The sequence below is a fragment of the Chelon labrosus genome, assembly GCF_963514085.1.
Source record: "Chelon labrosus genome assembly, chromosome: 9".
Classification (NCBI taxonomy): Eukaryota; Metazoa; Chordata; class Actinopteri; order Mugiliformes; family Mugilidae; genus Chelon; species Chelon labrosus.
Genome location: NC_140359.1, coordinates 22105836 through 22127260, shown reverse-complemented (window position 1 = coordinate 22127260; position 21425 = coordinate 22105836). Strand labels below are relative to the sequence as shown.

Below are 21425 nucleotides of genomic sequence, written 5' to 3'. Positions count from 1 at the left end.
GATCAACAATGACGCTGCAAAGAATCTTATACAGTGAAATGAAAACCGGCATGATTTAAGCAAAGACAGCGCAACAGGTGATTTTTGACTTTTTTACTTTATAATTACATTTTATTGCTGTTTGGTTTTAGCCGTTATTTAATTGTCTGTGAGAAATTTGATGATCTGAAATAGTCTTATCAAACTGTTGAGCAATATAGCATCTGGACAGCATGTTTAGAAAGTCAGGAGAACAGAGAATCTATGGCCCCAAGAAAGGCCCCATGAGTTCAAACCTGAACCAGAACCTTCTTGTTGGGAGATGACGGCACTATCCACCGCACCAACATGTCACCCCAGAAATTAGAAGTAATTGTTCACATGAGTGGCCAGGTCACGAACGCGGACAGGGTGGAGACCCGGATAAGTTTCGATCCTGTGAGTGTAATGCATCCATTCATCGACTTTTTGAGAGTGTCTATAGCACTTTATTGACTAAAAGACCTCTCCCAAAGAATGATTCACTTACTCACTCACTGACTGCATATATCTGCTTTACATGGGCTGACTGTAGAACTGTGACTTTATGTTGACCTAACGAAGCACAGGGATGGACCCTTGTGTACCTCTGAACCACAGTTTGAGCACCACAAGAAACAAGTAAAGCAACATGGGAATGAAAAGAAAAAAAGTATTACCGTGGATCACTCTTGTAGCACAAATTATAAATTCCCTATTCTCACCTCATAAAGGATTTCCAAATATGCACCAATCAGCCACAACATTAAAACCACTGACAAGAGAAGTAAAGAACATTGTTCATCTTGGGACAATACAGTGTTCTGCTGGGAAACTTTTGGACCTGGCATTCATTGATGTGGATGTTACTTAGTCATGTAGCACCCACCTAGACCAGACCAGGCACCCCCACCCCATAGCAATGACACTCCTTGATGGCAGGATGCAGCCTGACACAGGCACACAAAAAAGGTTTAGGAACAACTCAAAAAAACATGAAGAACAGCACAAGGTGTTGACCTGGCCTCCAAATTCACTAGATCCCAAACTGATCAAGTATCTGTGCCTGATCCAAGCCTGATCCACAGAGGCCCCTCCCTTCAACCTATATGACCCAAAGGCCCCCCACTAACAACATCCTGGTGCCAGACACCACAGGACACCCTCAGAAGGTCCATGTCAATTCTCTGATGAGTCACAACTGTTTTGGAGGCACAAGGGAGACCTACGCAATATTAGAAAGGTGGTCATAATGTCATGCCTGATTGGTGTATAATGCCAGACAAGTTGTATATATAATAAGTGCAATAGCATAAGCTCTTACTGTTAAGTCTGCACATTAATTAATTGTGAACAGTAGGCGACTGCAAAAAACTACACTGGGGGCCTACTCCAGTCAATCCAGCCAATCAGATTCGAGAATTTTCAATGGTCATCGAGCAGTTAATAAAATGTATTTATAAAGTATATAACATGAAAACATGTTGCTCATAAAAGCTAAATTTAGCTTAAACCAAGTTTATTTTAAATTAAAATTTTAAAATAGAATAATTCTCAAACATAATGAAAGTAGAAAAAAAAAAAATTCTCCTTCTACAGGTAAGTCCAAGCATAAAGTCTAAAATTTTCTATAAAATATTTATTAACACGCATCCTCCATTGTGTGGAAGTGTGAGCTGTCGGTTAAACCTGTCTATGGGTAAACCCCCTTCCGTGACTGTCCCATCTGGATGTGAGCCGACGACTCTGCCTCCTTGTGGGCGGGTCACGTCCCATCAGGTTTACAGGAAATGTGAGTATCAGGAAGTAGACGGCTTTTGCTTTTCAGATGTGTTGTGCCGTCGACAAAGTTGCTGCGGCGGCGTTTAAAGTCAGTTTTAAAAAAAAATAAAAAATAGGCACTGTTCAAAGAAACTCAGGTGTGAAGGTGTTCCTGCGAGGTCTAAGGTAGGACTTAGTTAAAAATGATGAAGCGCTTTTCTGCACGAAAGTGAAAGTCGGGACACTTTAAGTGTAGTATGGTTGTAATAACAAGACAGTAAAACTAAAGAAAGGCGACTTTTTCTGTGTTTAAATGTTTCATTTACTTCACTAGTAGAGTAGTGAGACCCACATTCACAGTAATGTTAAAGTATATATAGTCTAAAACTCAAAGTATTGAGGCATGTGCTGAACAGGCCTGCTCCATAGCCTGCAACTACTGCATGTGTTGTTGTTCCTTAAACACATAAATACAAAGGGACGTTTCATAAACTGGATTCATATTGACGCACACTGTTTTAGATCAGTCTGGTGTACAAAAAAACAACATTCAGTCACTTTTAATGTTGAGTTTTTAATGATCTCCATCCAATAGATCCTCCATCACAGACTGTAAACATTAAGGTGTAGCTGGTATTAATTTAACAACATATAAACTGATATATTAATAAAGAAAAAGTAATAAATCACACATGTTTCTAGGAACGATAACAATTCTTGTTATATCCTCTCGTTTCTCTATAAGTCGCCAAGTAGACATTGATGGGGTCAGCCATGGGTGGCCCCTGTGTAACCATTTCTGCCGTCACCTAACGCAAAAACATCACACTTCTCTGCGTTCCTCTGACTAATGACCGTGCCAGTGTTTTTATTTGTTGAATAGAAGATCTTCAGATGACTTGTTTACTCCAAACAGCAGTCCAATATTCAATAGATACACAATTAGTACATACAAAACAGACAACTGGATCAAATGATCTCATTTGAGAAGCTTGGAGGACAGATTACGTGGCATTTTTGCTTGAAAAATGATTTCTTTATAGGTGTTTTATTTATTATTATGCTAGTTATTCCTGTTAGATTCCCTTAATATGCACTGTAAGTAAGGTGATTAACTCATTGGAGGACGACAAGGCCTAATGTGGTTGAGGACTTCATTTTTATTCTTGTCACTGGGTGTAGGCGAGGAGGCCATGAATCGAGTCCCCCTGCAGCAGCCGCAGAGCTGCGGATCCTGGGAGCTGAAGGAGCGGCTCGGCACGGGAGGCTTTGGGAATGTCACAAGATGGCAAAATAAGGTACACAGTCCACATGTCTTCATACACTTTTGAGGAACATGTTCACTGCTCCTCTGGGGGAGGGTTGTTTTTTTTTTTCTGTTGTTTAGATACTTCGAGTCCCACTTGTGGAAATTCCTCAGGAAAGAGGATGTTTAAATAACGAATGCGCTGAGCATTTTAAATAGTCAGATTGTAGATAGCTGAATACGTCATGCTTCCCTCACCCAGCTGACATCAACAGCATCACTGCAATTCACATTTAAATAAATGAAAAAAAAATGAAAGTGAAAGTGTCTGAAAATTGGAAATGATCTTAACTTTGTAATGTGGCCATGGCATCAGTCAGGTAGCTTTGGGATACAGTTGAACCCCATTTTTTAAGCCTGTGTTTTTTACACTTTTTACACTTACACCTTTTTTTTTACCAGTGAACTTATCACAATGGAACGATACTAAAGAATCCGAAATATTTCATTCATTAATTCATTCATCTTCTGTACCCGCTTATTCCTGTTAAGGGTCGCGGGGTCTGCTGGAGCCTATCCCAGCTGTCATCGGGCGAGAGGCGGGGGTACACCCTGGACAGGTCGCCAGTCTATCGCAGGGCCAATACGAAATATTTCTCAGGCATTTTTAGGATGAGTCTTTTTTTCTATGACACCTATGCCGTGTTTATTTGCGGTGGAGGAGGTAATACTGTCTTCTGAAAGTTTGGATCTTAAAAAGCTCATTCGGTTATTCAGCCACGTCATTTTAGAGTGCAGCATGACATCAGCTCAGGAAGCTGCCATCTTTTTTTTGCACCCAGTCCAACAGAAGTGGTTTCTATTGTGATGATATCACTATAAGTCACAGGATGAAAAGCGCTGTAGAGTTGCATCATTAGCTCAGGGGTCGCCGTGAGAATATGAATACATCCGCTTTAGTGGACCTTCCCATTCCTGTCACTACAGCTGGACTCACACTCACACTCGCTCACTGCCGGCTTTGATTGAGGCAGCGTCATCAAGCGGAAGTAATGGACAGTGTGGAGGGAAAGCACTTGAGAATATGTTGTGGCTCCGGTATAACATTTCTTATCGCTTGATGTTAAGTAAACAGGCATCGTCTGTTGACTGCTCCCTTGGTGGCTCCAGTATTCTCCATTAAAACTGTTTTCCTGAGTGAAGGCTTGGACTGACAGTGTTTGTTACACATATTCTACACATACAGAATACTGTTATAATTGAACGTATACTGTGGGAAAATGTTTAAAGATGCATTTTCAAATCCATCAGCATAATTAAAGCTAACATTTACTTCCACTGCTCTTTACATCAGTCAAGGAAGTTGTGTTCAAGAGAGACTAATGAGCTGTTTACCAGTGTCATCACAGACTGGGCTTTAGGAGGCGGTGAAGCTAAAGGGAGCTCTGCCGCTGCTGCCACTGCTGCCGCCGCTGATGATGATGATTAACTTCCTCTATGAGAATTTCCCATCTTCCTGCATTATTGACAATACTCTGGGTTATTATTAGTTCCCTGACCAGGCCATGGGAAGCAGGGCGATGCCGCTTCCTTGATGAGAAACAGGTAGTGACATGTGGCACCACCTAGCATGTCCTGGTGGCGCTCATTCATTTTTGGAACGTGAATAAATGTCGTCACTGCTTTGTAGGCAAAGGTGTGGCCATGTATGTCATGCATTTGTGGCTACACTGATCAGGCATAACATTATGACCACCTTCCCAATGTTGTGTAGTTCTCCCTTGTGCCTGCAAAACAGTTGTGACTCATCAGAGAATTGACATGGGCCTTCTGAGGGTGTCCTGTGGTGTCTGTTGTTAGTGGGGGCCTTTGGGTTGAGGAGAGGGGCCTCTGTGGATCATCCCACAGATACTTGATCAGTTTGGGATCTAGTGAATTTTGAGGCCAGGTCAACACCTTGTGCTGTTCTTCATGCTTGTTTGAGTTAAACCGTTTTTCTGTGTGTGCCTGTGTCAGGCTGCATCCTGCTGGGGGTGGCTGCTGCCATCAAGGAGTGTCATTACTATGGGGTGGGGGTGCCTGGTCTGGTCTAGGTGGGTGGTACATGTCTAAGTAACATCCACATGAATGATTGCCAGGTCCAAAAGTTTCCAATCAGAACACTGAATTTTCATGAGATGGTCAATGTTATTTACTTCTCCTGTCAGTGGTTTTAATGTTATGGCTGATCGATGTATGCCTCAATTCCCTCTCTTTTTATTTTTGGTTTATTGTTAAGCAAAAATACCCAACAATCAGGTACCTGAAGAGAATGCTACAGTATATAATTGACATTGACTACACTGTTATCAAATAATCAACACGTCCAGCTTCTCAAAATTAATATTTACACGTTTTTCTTGTCTTAGAGTCACAATAAATTAAGTGTATTTCCTTCTTCAACATCTGAAATGATCTAATTAATCCAAATTACTGTTGCTCGTGCTTTTTACTGTTAGTTGTAGTGAGCTAGTTGAGCTAATTTGAACAATTTTGTGTAGATCTGCAACTAGTCGTTATTTTCACAGCGGATCGGTACTGTAAGCTGATTATTCTCTCCATATAAATATAGTATTCCGTAAATCAACTGATTGGTTGTATATGCTGTGGGGTAGTTTAATATATAACAAACCATCATATTTTATAAGGATGTTATATGTTTGTACAGCTGATTTAATTAAAAAATTCATTACGGTGCTCGAACCAGTGTACTTTCCACAGCAGGGGTCGGTTACGGTGAGAGTAAGTCCCCAGGAAATGAATGTAATGTCCTCTGAACTGATGGAAGCTTGTGTGTGTTCTCAGGACACGGAGGAACAGATCGCTATAAAGCAGTGCCGCCAGGAGCTGAGCGAGAGGAACAAAGAGAGATGGTCTCTGGAGATCCAGATCATGAAGAGGTCAGTGTCACGTTCTCGTGCGTCAAGCTAACGAAGGGGCCCAAGGTAAAAAAAAAATATATATATACTCCTTCTGCTGTCAACTTCAAATAAGGATCATGTGCCGTACGCTCAGCAGACACATGGCAGCTTCGAGGAGCACCACCAGCATAACAGAAACTGTACGTGGGATTGTGTACCATATTAGCGCAATATTAAATAATGAAGAGCACGCTCGGTTTTAACACATATCAGTGCCTTGGGATAAGCTAATAAAGTAAAAACCTGTTTTAAGATCAGACATTATAAAGTCATACATTTATTATCCAGTTTATTTACCTTGCGCAAAGTGGTTCTTAACCGTTTTGCTTGTCTTTCGGTCGGCCACATCATGTTTCTCCCTTTGTTTGTTTACAAAGGGCCCGGGGGTTGATGCATTTCAGTGCGTGACACAACAGCTTTTAACTCGGGCTGAAGAAATAGGTGATTTTCCTGCCTGTTTATTTTTACCAAAGCCGTTTCATGCTTTGCCTTAATGTTGTTTCTGGCACGTGAGGCCGGTTTTGGTTTGACGTGTCGTGACTCAGCGTGGTAAATTCCCTGACGAGCTGGCTGCTTACGAGTTTGACATTTGACTTTTATGTACCCGTCTGTTTCACAAGTTTTAGCAAAAACTAAATTTGTATCCTGAAATCCTGTAAAAAAACACGCACATTAAATAATTAGAACAGCATTTATGGCTTGGGTTATTTCGGTGACTTTGGTTATTTCTGACAGCGTGATCTTCCACCTCCTCGTTTTGCTCTGCTTTGCCAGGCGTTAACTTTCCACACGCTGTCCGTTCACAGTTTCAGCACCAGGTCACAGGAGTTTTATGCCAGCTAATGCTGGCCTTGATTGTTTTCGAGTTGTGTTTTTTTTTGTCATTTGCTGGTGCAAACTTGAACATAAAACCTTTTTTTTTTTCTTGGTCCCACTTTAACAAGCGTGTTGTTTTCAGCCAGACGTGGTCACAACCACAACCCACCCGTGCACCCACGCTCAACTCGTGGAAAAACCACAGGGTAGGGGACGCATACATGGCAACCTACTATTATATTATTACAGCTACTTAGCGCAGTTTTACACATGCACATATACTGAAAGGCGCAACTCTTTGTTTTTGAGGTATGATGTGCTTAAATGGCTTGTATTATATTAGTCAAAAACAAAAAAACAAAGCGGATTATTTGTCCCACAATCTTCTGATGCAGGTTTCATCTCACTCTTTGGTTCTAATTCCTCAGATTAGCTTAATAAAGTCTTAACAAAGATAGATCATGTATGTAACTTTCTATTTACATTTAGGCTAGCCTTTTTATTCTCCAACCAAAAACAATTATGTGGCATAAACTCATTATAAAAACAGTGTGAAGACAATTTACAGTACCCTACGACTTAAAGGGGAACTACTGTTTTTTACAACCTGGACCTTATCTCTAGCATAAAATACAATGGTTTACTCACCCATATAACTTTTGTGTCATTTGCACTCGTTCAGGAGATAATTAGATCAACGTATATCCATATAGCGAGAGTGACTCGGGCACCGAGACGCAGCCTCTAAATAACGCATTATCTGCCTGCGAAACACGTTCATTTCGCCAGTATGTTGTTGTTTCGTCCAGATGATGTCTTCTGACCTGGATGATGTCATCTCTGAGAGAGTCATCTCTGCACACCCGCGGTCGTCTGGTTTACCTTTAATTTGCTACTGCAGTGGTTCGTCCACAACCTCAGAATCGGAAAAACATTCAGCCATGTTGCAAAAAAACTAGCAGTAGTAAATTACAGGTAAACAAGCCGACCACCGCATGTGGGCGTGACGCTCAGAGATCCAGGTCAGAAGACATCATCCGGGGTCTGTAGGTCAATCTACCCGAATTCCTGTTAAAGCTCTCGCTGCAGAGCTACAGTATTTGGACAACCTTATCATAATGAATTAAATTAGTCTAGCCTATAAGTAATAAGTGCATGAACTAGTTTTTCAGCATCACTTTGAGAATTTAATGTTGTGAAGATGGCCGCTCGTTTAATGTGCAAAGGAAACGTCCACATTTAAAAAATAAATAACTCCAAGGTTCCTGACAGTAGCACTGGGGGTCATGCCATCCAGATAGTAAATCACTGAGGTGCTTAAGAGCCAAACACAATTAATCCTTTATGTTTTTAAGATATGGTTGGAATTTCATGTTTGAGTCATCTGGTTTCATAATTAGATAATAAGGCTGGCGTCTGCATAGCACGGCAAGGCTCATGCAAGGCATCCAAATAAGATTGCCTAAGGTTCTGCCGAAGAAAAAAAACAAACATGTTATAATGAATGATGATAACTTAATCACAGCTTATTATTGTAGTGGTGACTATCAAGTGTCTTACTCTGTTGTGGCTTTTACAACAACGATAACGTGTTGCACAGTGTTATGCTTACGGTTAAAATCATTTTCCTGGTCGACCTGGTATCAGTTTGACTTTGTTATCTTTACATCCCCCTTTGCTTTTTTAGTTCAAAGTCGCCACGTACTTATCAGAAACACATTGTTTCAGTCTGAGTTATGAAACTGTAAAAGGATGAGAAACAAAAAGGAGGACAAAGTAAAACAATGGGTCAAATGTCAGACTGGGTGGGTGAGCGGATTTTACGGTCACTGTTCAATATTCTTTCTCGTAACTGTGAAGGTATGTGATTTTTAGATGAACTTAGATGTAGGTATCATGTTGCTTGTAAAGATCAGTGTTTACGATCCTGAAGACGTCACACTATGAAACTGAGAAGAAGCTCAACAGAAAAGGGAAGATTATGTCTTTCCTGTCAAACGTCCCTATTTTTCTGGATTTTTCTTTTCTTTTAGGTTTTTTCTTTTGAATTATGGACTAATTTTATACCTCCAGTTCCCATAAAACGCAGTAAGATGGAGTGTGGGACATCTATTCCATCTAAGCTCTAGCGCACAGCAGGCTTTTGGCCTGCAGGCCAAAAATGGCCCACCAGAGGGTCTAATCTGGCCCGCAGCATGCAAAGTGCGAAAATTACATATTAGCCTGCAATTTTTCAATAAAATCCCTAATTTGTTCACTGTTTTAGTAACGAGACGAGTGGACAGCACACAACACTGAGACCAAATTGCACTTATTTTTCTTAAGGATAGTTTATTAAATGTACACATTCTCCTAATTTATTTTTCTTCTTGCACTAAAACAAATGGAAAAAGTTGTTGTTACTTATAGGTTATTATGCTATTATCTTACTGGTTTTCCCCGCTTGAGATCAAATTGGGCTGTATGTGGCCCCCAAGCTAAAATTAGTTTGACGGCCCCTGCTCTAGCCAGTCAAGTTCACGCAATGCTGATCATCACCAGGTAGCTCTGTCTGTGTGCAGGAACTTTCAAAGTGGTGTCTGTTTTACATTAACCAGCAATGACTGGTTTGCCAGTGCTGAGAAGGCGAGCAACCATATGAGTAGAGACAGATCTGGGCTACAGCAACTACAAACCATCAAAGAAAAGTTTCTGATTGGATAGAAGACATATTCAGAAGAAGGACTATCGATCAAGTGAAAGGACAAACATTAGTACGCCTTTTTCTCACTGTAGAGCACTACACACTGTTTGTGTAATTACTTTCACTGCCTGAAGGGGGAGACAAACGTTCTGCAACGTAGCTTTAAAACATAGACAAGTCACTTCGGAGGTAAAATTTCGTATAACCTGTTGGCATGCGCAAAAAGTAGTAGCAAGTAGACCGCACTTCATTTAATGAGTCCTAAGCTGGCAACTCAAACATTGGCAACCACTGGTTCGTATCTAGATTTGTTTTTCCTTGATTGTTTTTCTTGCAAATTTTTCAAACCTTGCAAGTGAGGACACATTGTGGATAACAAAATATGACATGAAACAGACTGATGTCTTTATTCCTTCAGGTTGGATCATGTTAACGTGGTCGCAGCCCGAGAAGTTCCAGAGGGAATGGAGAAACTCGTGGCCACTAATGACCTGCCGCTGCTGGCCATGGAGTACTGTCAGGGTGGAGATCTGAGAAAGGTAAAAGTCTAGTGTGTTTGCGAGTGAACAAATGTGGTTTGGGTCTTGGGATTGGAGAGCTGTTTTGGCTTAAAGAGCAGCATCACAATGAATACACAAGGAGTGGTCATTGTGTGTTAGTAATCCTTTTTGAACCGCTTTCATGACTCTTTCGTTTCAGAAAAAGGCTCCAGTAGGGTGTGTCTGTGTATTTCAAGGTCAAAAATGAAAAGTGCATAAAAACTAAAACCACAGATGTCACTATTACATATGTATTTCTTCGTGTTAAGTCTGACATGCACGGGGCAACAGGCGATTGTTTGCCGTTCATTCTGGGGGTTAAATCTGGCACAGTGTTTTTTTTTTTTTTTATTTGAAACCAGCTTGAGGCCAGCAGAAGAGGAAAATGCCAACCATAGCAAACCACAATGTCATGAAAATCTCAAGCATCCCAGATGGTCAAAAACTAAGCGGTCGAGTTGGGGGTAAATGGAGCAGTAATTGGAGACAGAGAGCGGAAAGCGGCACCGTCCTCTTTTGTCAGGCCTGCCGCAAGTTTCCAGCAGTGGGACACTTAAATATACGGTTACAGCCTAAGTGCTGATTTGTCAATTTGTAAACCTTCTCTAGTTTATTAAAAGCACTAATAGAGAGTGAAGAAGTTTGGTGCTTGAATCTTGGCCTGGATGGTCTAAACCCTTATTAAAACAGTTTACTTAATGGATGGAAAGTGGCTGCTTCAAAAGAAGACAAGTAAAAAATAGACAAGTTTATAACGTGGATTAAAGAAGACAGATTAATGAACTCTTGCCTGCGGCCGCTTATATTGCTTTCTTCCCATGGTTTGTGTTGCTCAAGTATCGAGTGTCTGTGTTTGTGCTCTCTGCAGTATCTGAACCTCTTGGAGAACTGCTGTGGAATGAGGGAGGGCTCCGTCTTGATTCTGTTACGCGATATTTGTGAGTATTTGGTTTAACCGCCAGGTTTCGGCGTATTTCTCTTTAGTCATGTGTGTGTGTATGTGCTTGAGTGATGGATTAATTGGGTGACCTGGTGAGCTGGCAATGTGATTAGTTTCCTGAAGTGTGGAAGAAACCTGGTGAGCAGCGCCGTGATGTAATCATTCACACACCACACATCACACAAGCTCTTAGTCACCATGGTGACTGCTCACATGCATCCATTGGCTTACGTCAACAGTCTCTGCTTCAAACTTTATCTACGAAGGCTAACATCAACACACATTGTGTACCTCTTGCTGTATAAACAAGTTTAAGAGAAGACACATAATATGGTTCATATCTAGAGCGGGGAGTAGAGTAAGACATGCACACTCATGCAGAACCACCTTTTCCTGTCGGTCACTCGTGGACATTTCCTGATAATGAGTGATCCCCGTTAACCCCGCTTCATGACACACAGGCGTGTACAGCACGTCCACACCCACAAGCTCACTCACCCACGCGTACAGTATACTCAGGCTCCCTGAGGTTTACAAGTTCCACTTTAGTGAACAATCTCTGGCGACTGACGCACACTCGTCAGCCGTTGACGCACAAGTATGGTGACATTAGCATTTCGGTTGGTGCACCAAGACAAACCCGGTTAGACTTTAACAAGTTAACGGCGGCTTAACATCTTGTTTTCGCTGACCCCTAGTGGTGTAACACAGCAGCAGTAAATTAGAGGCGTGCTCCCAGGCGTGTCAAACATAGACGTATATACATAGACGCCTCATTGAGTGCTGGACCGTACGTCAACGTCGCCGCCATATTGGAGGAGGCAGCTCTGTCCTGCGAACCAATACGAGTCAATGGAGTGAACTTTATTAAGCGTCTTCTACACATGAACGTATATATTCAGGAAACCGATATGAACCAAAAACAACGGTTTCCTGAATATATACGTTCGTGTGTGAATGTGTAAATGAGAGGCATTAACTTAAAGCACTTTGTAGAAGGCGCTTAATAAAGTTCACTCCACTGACTCGTATTGGTTCACGGGACAGAGCTGCCTCCTCCAGTATGGCGGCGACGTTGACGTATTGCAACAACGAGCCAACCCGCTCAATGAGGCGTCTAGGTATGTATGTCTATTTTGTCAAACACTTCCCACCATCTCCATCAGCGATGCTGGGAGTTATTTGGCTGCATAAGTGACACGAAATCTGTTAAAAAAAAGACTTTTGTGGCTTCAAATGGAGCAGTCTGATAAATTACCCCAGTAAAATAGATCTGAAAATAAAAGAAAGGTGTAATTAGAAGGAAGCACGCCGGCTAGACCTTTCTGCATGAGGCTAGCGGCTTGCTACGTTAGCTGCTACTAGCATAACACACTGAAATCTCGCGCCAGATTTTAGCCAGTTGCCACAAGTTGCATTGTGGGTAATGTCAGTCTCAACAAGCTGTCGGTTGTGAGTAGAATCAAAGGCGTTGGTCTTATACATGCTTTGAATAAATAACTAAAATTAAATACTTGGAGATGTTTTTTATATTAGAGGATAATCTTATCTGACAAAATGATGCAAATGAAAGCAGTCTTTACGTCAGAGTTAATACTTTTTAAACTGATTCTCCAGTTGTTGTTTTTTTGTTATTTTCAATCAATTTCAATTCAATATTTACCTTTAAAGCATCAGCTTCTCTCATATTAAGGGACTGAGCCACAAATCTCAGTCAACTTTGTAAAGCCAAAAATCCCTGTATATGTTCGTGCACCATATTTTATTGAATAATCTGTAATGCACGCAATTCGTGCAATATCATTCGTTCTTTCCATTTTCGGGTGGCAATCAAAAATCTAAATATGAAAAAGTGACTGAATCTGTGTATCATTCGTTCTTTCCATTTTCAAAGAACGAATGATACACGGATTCCTTATTTGTCTTATTTCTTCCTCTTTTGTCGCTCAGCTTCGGCTCTGACCTACCTCCACAAGAAGAGGATCATCCACAGAGATCTGAAACCAGAAAACATTGTTCTGCAGCAGGGAGAGAAGAGAGTGAGTTAAAAACCCAGTAAACCATTTTTCTTTTTCTTTTTTTTTAATTGCAAATACACCCAAACCACAACAAAGACTTTTTCGCCTCGATGTCGGTTATGTGGAATAAATACAAAAGACTCGTCTCTTTCACATCCACTGAATATTTTATGTGGAAAACACCATCTTTGAACTCATACTTGCAGTCACAAGCAGCTTTTTTTGTGGGGGTAGCCTTCCTCTTACCTTCCACTCTGGGCCCCCTGTTATTTTGTCCATTACGCAACAGATCATAGCGTTGTCCTGCAGCCTGCAAAATGATCCAGGAAAATGAAAAAAGTGTTATATAACTGAGGCCAGACTTATTAAAATAGTTATATATTTATGTTTATGTGCACATTGCTGGGTTTATAGAAACTGAGTCGAACATAATTTATCTGTGTTAAGTTTGTGGTTTTTGCATGAACACTTGTTTTGAATCCTGCATACTAGAGAAACAGTAAATCCAACATACAGACTTCTGTTTTTAATTACAGCACAAGTTGTTGTGAACAGAAAATCATTAAAGGTTGTTTTTCACTCGTGCACTCACTGAAAATTTGAAGGAATAATTTTTGGAAACAGGTTTATGTCATTCTGATAGAGCGTTAGAGGATCGATAAATGTTCATTGTGAATTAAACATGAAGCTACAGCAGAAACAAGAGGAAGAAGGAACTAAAATCTACCTCCCAACACTTATCAAACTCATTACTTAATATATTTTTTCTGCTCCATGTAAAAGCCATAGCATAAAAACATTGATTTGCCCTTTTATGTTCCAGACCACTTCTTGTCTCTGAGCAGTTGTCAGACAATCTCATACAGGAGTGATACTAAACTGCAAGAAAGTTAATATGCTTTACCAGAATTTACAAAAATCTCTCAGTATTTATTTAATCTGTCCACGTGTAATACCAGGAATAAGTGTCGACAACACATCACACGTTTATTCTTTACTTTCCCTCCTAATTCCCAGTTGATCCACAAGATTATAGATCTCGGCTATGCTAAAGAGTTGGACCAGAGCAGCCTTTGCACATCGTTTGTGGGAACACTGCAGTACTTAGTAAGTGATTACAGTCGACACGGCCAACATTTTCACCGCAATCTGGTCAGTAATAACTTCTTTTTTTTTTTTCAGGCTCCAGAGCTCATTGAGAGGCAGAAGTACACGGTCACCGTGGACTACTGGAGCTTTGGGACTTTGGTGTTTGAGTGTATCACGGGATTTCGGCCGTTCTTACCGACGTGGCAGCCTGTTCCCTGGTAATGCCCCAATTTAACAACTCCTACATCTGAAACACGATTTGCGTCAGGCGTCCTTTTGATCTGGAAGAAAGTGAAGATTTCCGCTCCTTCATCAGCTACTACAATCAAGTTTTCGCAAAATAAACGAAACAAGTTTCATTGTAGGTGAAAGTTAAATGTTGCATGACTGGATTTTAACACGCACAGAATAAAAAAAAATAAACACGAGTTTCCAAAGAATTACAGGATATGTGGGTTGTGCCAGTGTCAATGGCCCGTGGGTCTCGCTAATATGATGACTGACTGATATTAAACTCAAGGGACGTCTGCTTTAAACACAGGAAAAACACACTCCCTTATTTGCAGAAATCTCGGTGTTAGCAGGTCCGAAGTGACCACAATCAAATTGGGGATAAAATGGAAAAGAACAGTGCTCTCATAAAATAACTTGTTTTCTCTCTTATAGTCACTTTCTGTGTTTTTTTTTTTTTAGGCACAATAAACTCAGACTGAAGCAAGACGATGATATTGTTGTCTACGAGGACCTCTCGGGGGAGGTTCGCTTCTCTAAACATCTACCCCAGCCCAACAACCTCAACAGGTGATTTTATGTGCACACATACACTAAAAACAATCCAATTTAAGACTCTTATTATCTAACACTGAAGCTGTTGTTTTGCAGTCTGTTATTAGAGAAGATGGAGAGGTGGCTGCAGCTGATGTTGAAGTGGTCTCCTCAAGAGAGAGGCAAGGACACCAGTTCTACACCCAGCAACTGCTTCTCCCAGCTGGAGCTCATACTGCAGCTCAAGGTTAACTCAATCATTTTCTTGTTGGCACGTTTTCCTCCCATGTGGGCACGCTTTGATGAAACACAAACAAGGCTACATGTTGGAGGCAGTCATGCATCATTTTTAATTAACTCTTGTTCTGTCTTCTTCACGTTCACGGTTTTTGCCCTTTTTCCTCTCAGATGGTTCACGTCCTGAACATGATGACTGCTAAGATCCTGACGTATGCCATCTCAGAGGATGAGACCGTGGCCAGCCTGCAGCTGAGGATAGAAAAAGACACCAACATCCCCGCAGCCAATCAGGAGCTGCTGCTGGAGGCCGGGTTAGCCCTGGAACCGCAAGGACTGGCTACGCAGTGTGCCATAGATTACGCGGTAGCGTCAAACACAACACTGCACACACAGTCCCTATGCAAACTATTCAAGAACTGAATATGAATATGTATTGAGCCCCTTTTCTATCTGCAGGAGGTGGACGGACGACGAACGGACTTGCCTCTGGTCTTCCTGTTAGATCGCTCCTCTTGGACTTATGAACCCCAGTTTGCTCCTCGAACACTCCCTGAAAATATCCGCTTTGTCCGTAAGAACAAATCCTGTTTTTTTTTCCTCAGGATACAGATGAGTGTCTTGTTTTGTGACGTTTTTCCTTATGTCAGTTAGTTCAGCTGGATCTGCTGTAGTGGTATAAACCCCAAGAACAAAAATGCATGGACTCTGGACTATAATATGAAGGATTCCTGTAATAGTTTTGCACATTTTTTTTAGTAAATTAGGATTATAAACTAATTTCCTATCTCAGTATGTTCAATACATTTTTACCATATATACAGCTTATAGTCCTAAAAATAACTTATTTATTTTACAGATTTTGTCACTCCAGACACTAAACACAGTTTGTGGTTAATCTAAGCCTAAAACATTTTTTTTAATTTGAATACTTGATTTATATACACCTGTGAATGTTCTCAGTCATCCAGGTCATGGTACAGTATTTAGAACTGAGTGGTCAAACCCAACAAGTCAATTCGCCCTTATTTCAGCTTTGTTTTTTGTTTTTTGTTTTTTGGATAAACATTGTACACATTTAATATTCAAGGTTAACTGTATTTTATGCTTAATGAAATGTTTTTGTCTTCTATACAGCATGAACCTTTTTTACTGTCTGGATAGAAAAGCCTGTCAAATAAAATGTATTTTTAGGACTATAAGCTGTAAATAAATAAATGTGTTTTTGTCTCCGTCTTCCCCACAGAGACCGACCCTAAGCACGTTCTGGCCTACAGCCCTCTGAGGAGGACTTGCGGCCAGGCGTGGCACACCATCCGCTCTCTGAAGGAGGACTGGCAAAGGCTGCAGCAGGGCCAGAAAGCTGCCATGTAGGACTCGCACCTACAGACGCCGCCCACCTGAACGCGCACCTGTCGGATAAAACGAAAACAAATGTCTTCTGTTCCTCTTCCTTTCAGCATGAGCCTGCTGAGACACAACTCCTCGCTGTCCAAGCAGAAGAACGAGATGGTGTCCATGCACCAGAGACTCATGGCCAAACTGGACTTCTTCATCACCAGCCTTCACATAGACATGGACAAATACCAGGAGCAGACTGCCACCGGGATCGGTATTTGTTGCACCGTTATATCTGTTTGCACTAAATCTGCGCTGCCTGGACACGCCAAGTCATATTTAAAATAAAGAATATATTTAATCTAACCGGACTTGACTGTGCAGAACTTTGCAGTTTGCCATTTACTAATGACTGATGTCTTTTTGCATCTTCCAGCCTCAGAGAAGCTGCTCAGTGTGTGGAGAGAAATGGAGCAAACTGCTGCCAGCTGCGGCCAGGTACCCTTGACAGTATTTCTGCGTGTATGTGTGTGTGTCTGGAGCATTGACGTGTACTTTAAAAAGACTAACTGTAATGAGTGGGTGTCGAGGTCAACGTGAGTGAACTGGAGGAGGAGATGATGCGGCTGCAGCCAGACATAGTGGATGTGCAGAGGCATCCGTGGAGGAGCGGCGAGGCCTTGGACACACTGTAAGTCTGAACCAAACCTCACGGTTAAACATTAAAAAAATAAAAAAAAATAACAACTGCTCTGTGATCTCAAGCCGTGCTTTCCTCCCATCTTTAATCTGCAGTGAAGGAAAGGCCATGGAGATGTTCCGCAAGCTCCGAGAGAAACCCAGAGGTTTGGATATGACATGCGTCGTTTCACTTCTTATTTAACACTCGTCACGGCGTCGGCATGTGAAAATAAACCCCCCTTTGACATTCTTCTGGTTTTCCTTTTTCCTCCCCGTGCTCAGACCAGAGGTGTTCAGGAGACAGTCAGGAGGTGGTGCGTCTGGTGGTTCAGGCTGTGCAGTTCTATGAGAAGAAGCTCAGAGACTTCTATGCACACCTCAGGTACTCCAACACGAAACTGTATAGTTGTAATAATAATAACCTGTGTGGGAATTTTCATATCTGTATATGAAACAAAGGTATTGCTCTATTTTATTGTTTTGTCCAGACATCACTACTGGGTGTAAGATGACACATTTATAACAAGTGTAAGAAGTCACAACCTTTAAAGATGTCTTTTTAAAATAAGCCATCCTGTCTGCAGTTGTTAATTGTGTCCTGTGTCATTATTAAATGTCATTGGACCTGGATAATTCACGACAAGATTCTGTTTCTGTGTGTGCCCTGCAGTAAGACGGCAGTATGTCGCCACCGCGTGATGAAGCTGCTGCCGAAGGTGGAGGGCGTCGTCCAGAAAATGGCAGAGAGCGAACAAGTCCTGATGAGTCTGCAGGAGAGACGACAGAGGGAGCTGTGGAACCTGCTCAAAGTCGCCTGTGTGAGGACGCGTGAACTGTTCACGCACACGTACTTCTGTTTCCTCTTTAGGGATTTAAGATCCCAGTAATGAAATTCTTGGGGAAAAAGAATGTTGTCTTTGGTCTCCGATCCAAGAGGGATCGTCTGTCGTGCTTAATGTGTGCCTCACTTCTTTAGAAAAAGTTGGAAATGAACACAAAAAAAACCCAAAAACAGATAAGCGTTAAGGTTCTGGGTTCGAATCCAGGCCTACTGGGGCCTTTCTGTGTAGAGTTTGCATGTTCCGCTGTGTCTGTGTGGGTTCTCTCCGTGTACTCTGGCTTCCTCCCACCGTCCAAAGACATGCTCATTTGGTGTAAATTGGCCGTAGGTGTGCATGTGAGTGTGAATGGTTGTCTGTCTCTGTGTTAGCCCTTTGATAGACAGGAGGCCTGTCCGAGGTGTACCCTGCCTCTTGCCCAATGGCAGCTGGGATAGGCTCCAGCAGACCCCGCGGCTGTTCACAGGACAAGCGGTCACAGAAGATGAAGATTAATGAACAATTTAAATGCTTCTTTGAGCTGTCCTGATCTATAGAGATCGGCTAGAGAGGGATGGTGTAAACCTAGAGCCATTGAGCCATGTAAATGCTTGCTCCCTGGTTGCATTAAATCCGGGAGAGACAGATACATGGAGGTAGCAAAACAGTGAGTTATTTGCGTTTTAAGTGGAATCAATATGGCCACGGGTCAATCTTGGTCGTCCTCTTCCTCTGTTGAATGTACTCAGTGTTGTAGAAAGGTTAACAGGTCTTCTTCTGTTATAGTTCCAGCACACAGATACTCCACAGTAGGGAGAACCACTTTGTCACATGTCAAAAAAGGTCTATTCTGATTGCTTGTAAATGCAGATGATACGATATGATAGTTATAATTTCTAATTTAAATTATTCTAATGGGTTTGAAGAAATGATTTGTAAATAATAAATAAAAATAGCCAGTGGTTCAATTTAAACACACACTGAGCAGGTGCAGTAGACTGTATTCAATGTATTAACACAGAATAACGTGCTTCGTCTTGTCTTGTGCAGAGTAAAGTTCGCAGCCCCGTGAGCGGGAGCCCCGATGGATTACGAACCCCGTCGTCAGTGCCTCCTCTGATGACCCCCAGACACAGCTTACAGCAACTGTGAGTGCATTTCCATTCAGAACCTCAGACCAATCTTATGCAAATACCATCGAGGGCCACAGCTAATCAACTTAACATTGCACTCATCCACACAAATACATTCTTTTCTGACACGTCTCCAAGCCACTGAAGTTGTGGTAATTTGTAACTGTAAACTCATCATGTCCCGCTTGCGATGGCTTTCACATGCGCCACCGTTGTCCGGTATTCTTTAAAAGACGGCGTCACAGAATCATTCAGAAGACACACACATCCTGATAGCTTATCAAACCATGAGCAACATCTGCATGACTCTCTTTGGGTGTGTCTGCAGTGATGAGTCTCTTGTGGAGGAGAGCAGGACCTTTGAGAGTCGCCTCCAGAGTTTGCTGCACGACACCATCCAGGAATCAGAGAGCAGCATGGAGGTATGTACACACTCGCACTCGTCTAGCTCTGCCGCCACGCATCTGGCTTGTGTAGTTTGTGACTTTTAATTATAAGTGCGTATATATAACTAATAAAAAACAGTCCCCTTCGTTTTCGTCCTAGATGTTGAGGGAGTGGACGTGGCTGCATGGAAGCCAAAATTTCTCCAGTGACCTCTCCTAAACTAGGGCTCATTCTGTGGCACTCTGCTACCTCCGTGTGGATGGGATGTCAAACTACACGGGGGACGTGTTACCAGGTTTCTGGATTGACAATGTGAATGGGGGTCATAGCTGCTGGTGCATATTTGACTCCTCTGTCTGAATGTCTAAGACGGGATAAATAACACCAACCTGCAGCAGCAGAGTGTCTCTCTGATAAAAATTCATTAAGTGATTCAGAGTGTGATTTCATTTATTTACCCCTCTGCAGCTTCAGCAGAACATTTTGTGTAAAAATTGCTCTTCACCTGGTGCCGATCAACCATTCCACATGTGATATTGTTAATATCACATGATCCTCTAATAACAACAGGTTTACAGATTCACGGTTAAACTATATCTACCTACATTCCTACAGTTTTTTGTTTGTGGAAAAGTTTGCACAACTGGATTTAAGTGTTACCCTTAAATTTACATATGATTTGATTAATGTAAATAATGTCGTACCGAAAATGTAAAGCAGGAAGGAAGGAAAGAAAGAGGTGTTTATCGGTTTTGGAACTGCAGCATATTTGTTGCACTGTGTTTGTTGGACTTTTGTAAACTGCAGATTGTATTTTAAGACGTGTGCACGTTCGTTCAAATAAGACGTCTGCCTTGAACTGTTTTATTTCTGGACCAATGGTTTTTATTTTTTATATTTTACCAAGACAATCATTGAACGACGTGGGCGACATTGACAACTGTAAAAAATAACTGTTTGTTTAAATGACTGTATGAATGTGATCATTTTAAGCATCTTCTGTTTGTTGTATGGACGATGGACACGGTAATAGGAGTGTCTGTAGAATACAGTGCGGTCCAGGATGCCTTCAATAATTACAAGAGTTAAATATTTGTTCATTATGGGATAAATCACATGCTGTAAACCATAATTGATTTTAAAGCATTTCTGGCCTCTGCAAATGCAAAAATAGAATCAAATTTATGGATTGCAACCAAAATCGTCATTTGTTTTTTGTGAAATTTGCTGCATCAATTATTACCCATTATTATTACGCTATAACTGTCTTTACATTTTGCTTCCAAACTGCACTTCAGGTTCCTAATTGAATCCCAACAATTGGAGATATTACTGTATATAGATTATACAAAGTGAGTTATGTTACATGTCAAGTGTCAAGGCTGTCTTATCGTGTATGTGTACAGACTTAAAGAGGAACTACTGTTTTTTACAACCTGGACCTTATTTCTGGCATACAATACGATCGTTTACTCACCCATATAACTTTTGTGTAATTTGTAGTCAGTCGGGAGATATGTAGATCCGCGTATATCCATATAGTGGGAGTGACTGGGGCACCGAAACGCAACGTCTAAATAACGCATTATCTGCCGCAAAACTCGTTCATTTCACGAAATACGATAACATAACAACATAACATTGGTGAAATGAACAAGTTTCGCAGCAGATAATGCGTTATTTAGAGCCTGTGTTTCGGTGCCCCATTCACTCCCACTTTATGGATATACGCTGATCTAATCTCCTGAACGAGTGCAAATTACACAAAAGTTATATGGGTGACTAAACGATCGTATTTTATGCCAGAAATAAGGTAGAGGCTGTAAAAAAACAGCAGTTCTCTTTTAATGCAAGAATTGTAATGTCGGATAAAAACAGTTTCTAGACATTTCTGTGTCAGTTTGTAAAACAAATTTCTATTTTGTATCTTGAATACTGTTTTTTAATGTACTCCAGTGGTGTTTTCTTTTCTGTTTCGTGTCAATCAAAGAACAATAAAAATCAGAGAAAACACAAG

General features: G+C 41.3%; 1 protein-coding gene across 1 annotated transcript; it reads left to right on the top strand.

Annotated features, from left to right (window-relative positions):
• The first annotated feature begins 1809 nt into the window (after positions 1 to 1809).
• On the top strand, positions 1810 to 21424 carry ikbkb (inhibitor of nuclear factor kappa B kinase subunit beta). The gene is made up of 22 exons (XM_084550934.1): positions 1810 to 1944; positions 2941 to 3056; positions 5849 to 5943; positions 9882 to 10002; positions 10871 to 10940; positions 12893 to 12981; positions 13978 to 14067; positions 14143 to 14267; positions 14743 to 14850; positions 14932 to 15061; positions 15223 to 15417; positions 15511 to 15625; positions 16298 to 16421; positions 16512 to 16663; positions 16826 to 16887; positions 16980 to 17080; positions 17185 to 17234; positions 17353 to 17452; positions 17741 to 17888; positions 18939 to 19036; positions 19350 to 19443; positions 19568 to 21424. Exons 2-22 carry the CDS (start codon positions 2952 to 2954, stop codon positions 19625 to 19627), a joined length of 2232 nt encoding a protein of 743 aa, XP_084407060.1. The 5' UTR covers positions 1810 to 1944; positions 2941 to 2951; the 3' UTR covers positions 19628 to 21424.
• Position 21425: the final 1 nt, after the last annotated feature.

Coding starts and splice junctions, on each gene's coding strand:
- ikbkb (XM_084550934.1), top strand. CDS start 2,952: ATGAATCGAGTCCCCCTGCAGCAGCCGCAGAGCTGCGGATCCTGGGAG. Junction 5,944..9,881: donor GAGATCCAGATCATGAAGAG/GTCAGTGTCACG, acceptor TTATTCCTTCAG/GTTGGATCATGTTAACGTGG. Junction 12,982..13,977: donor TGCAGCAGGGAGAGAAGAGA/GTGAGTTAAAAA, acceptor CCTAATTCCCAG/TTGATCCACAAGATTATAGA.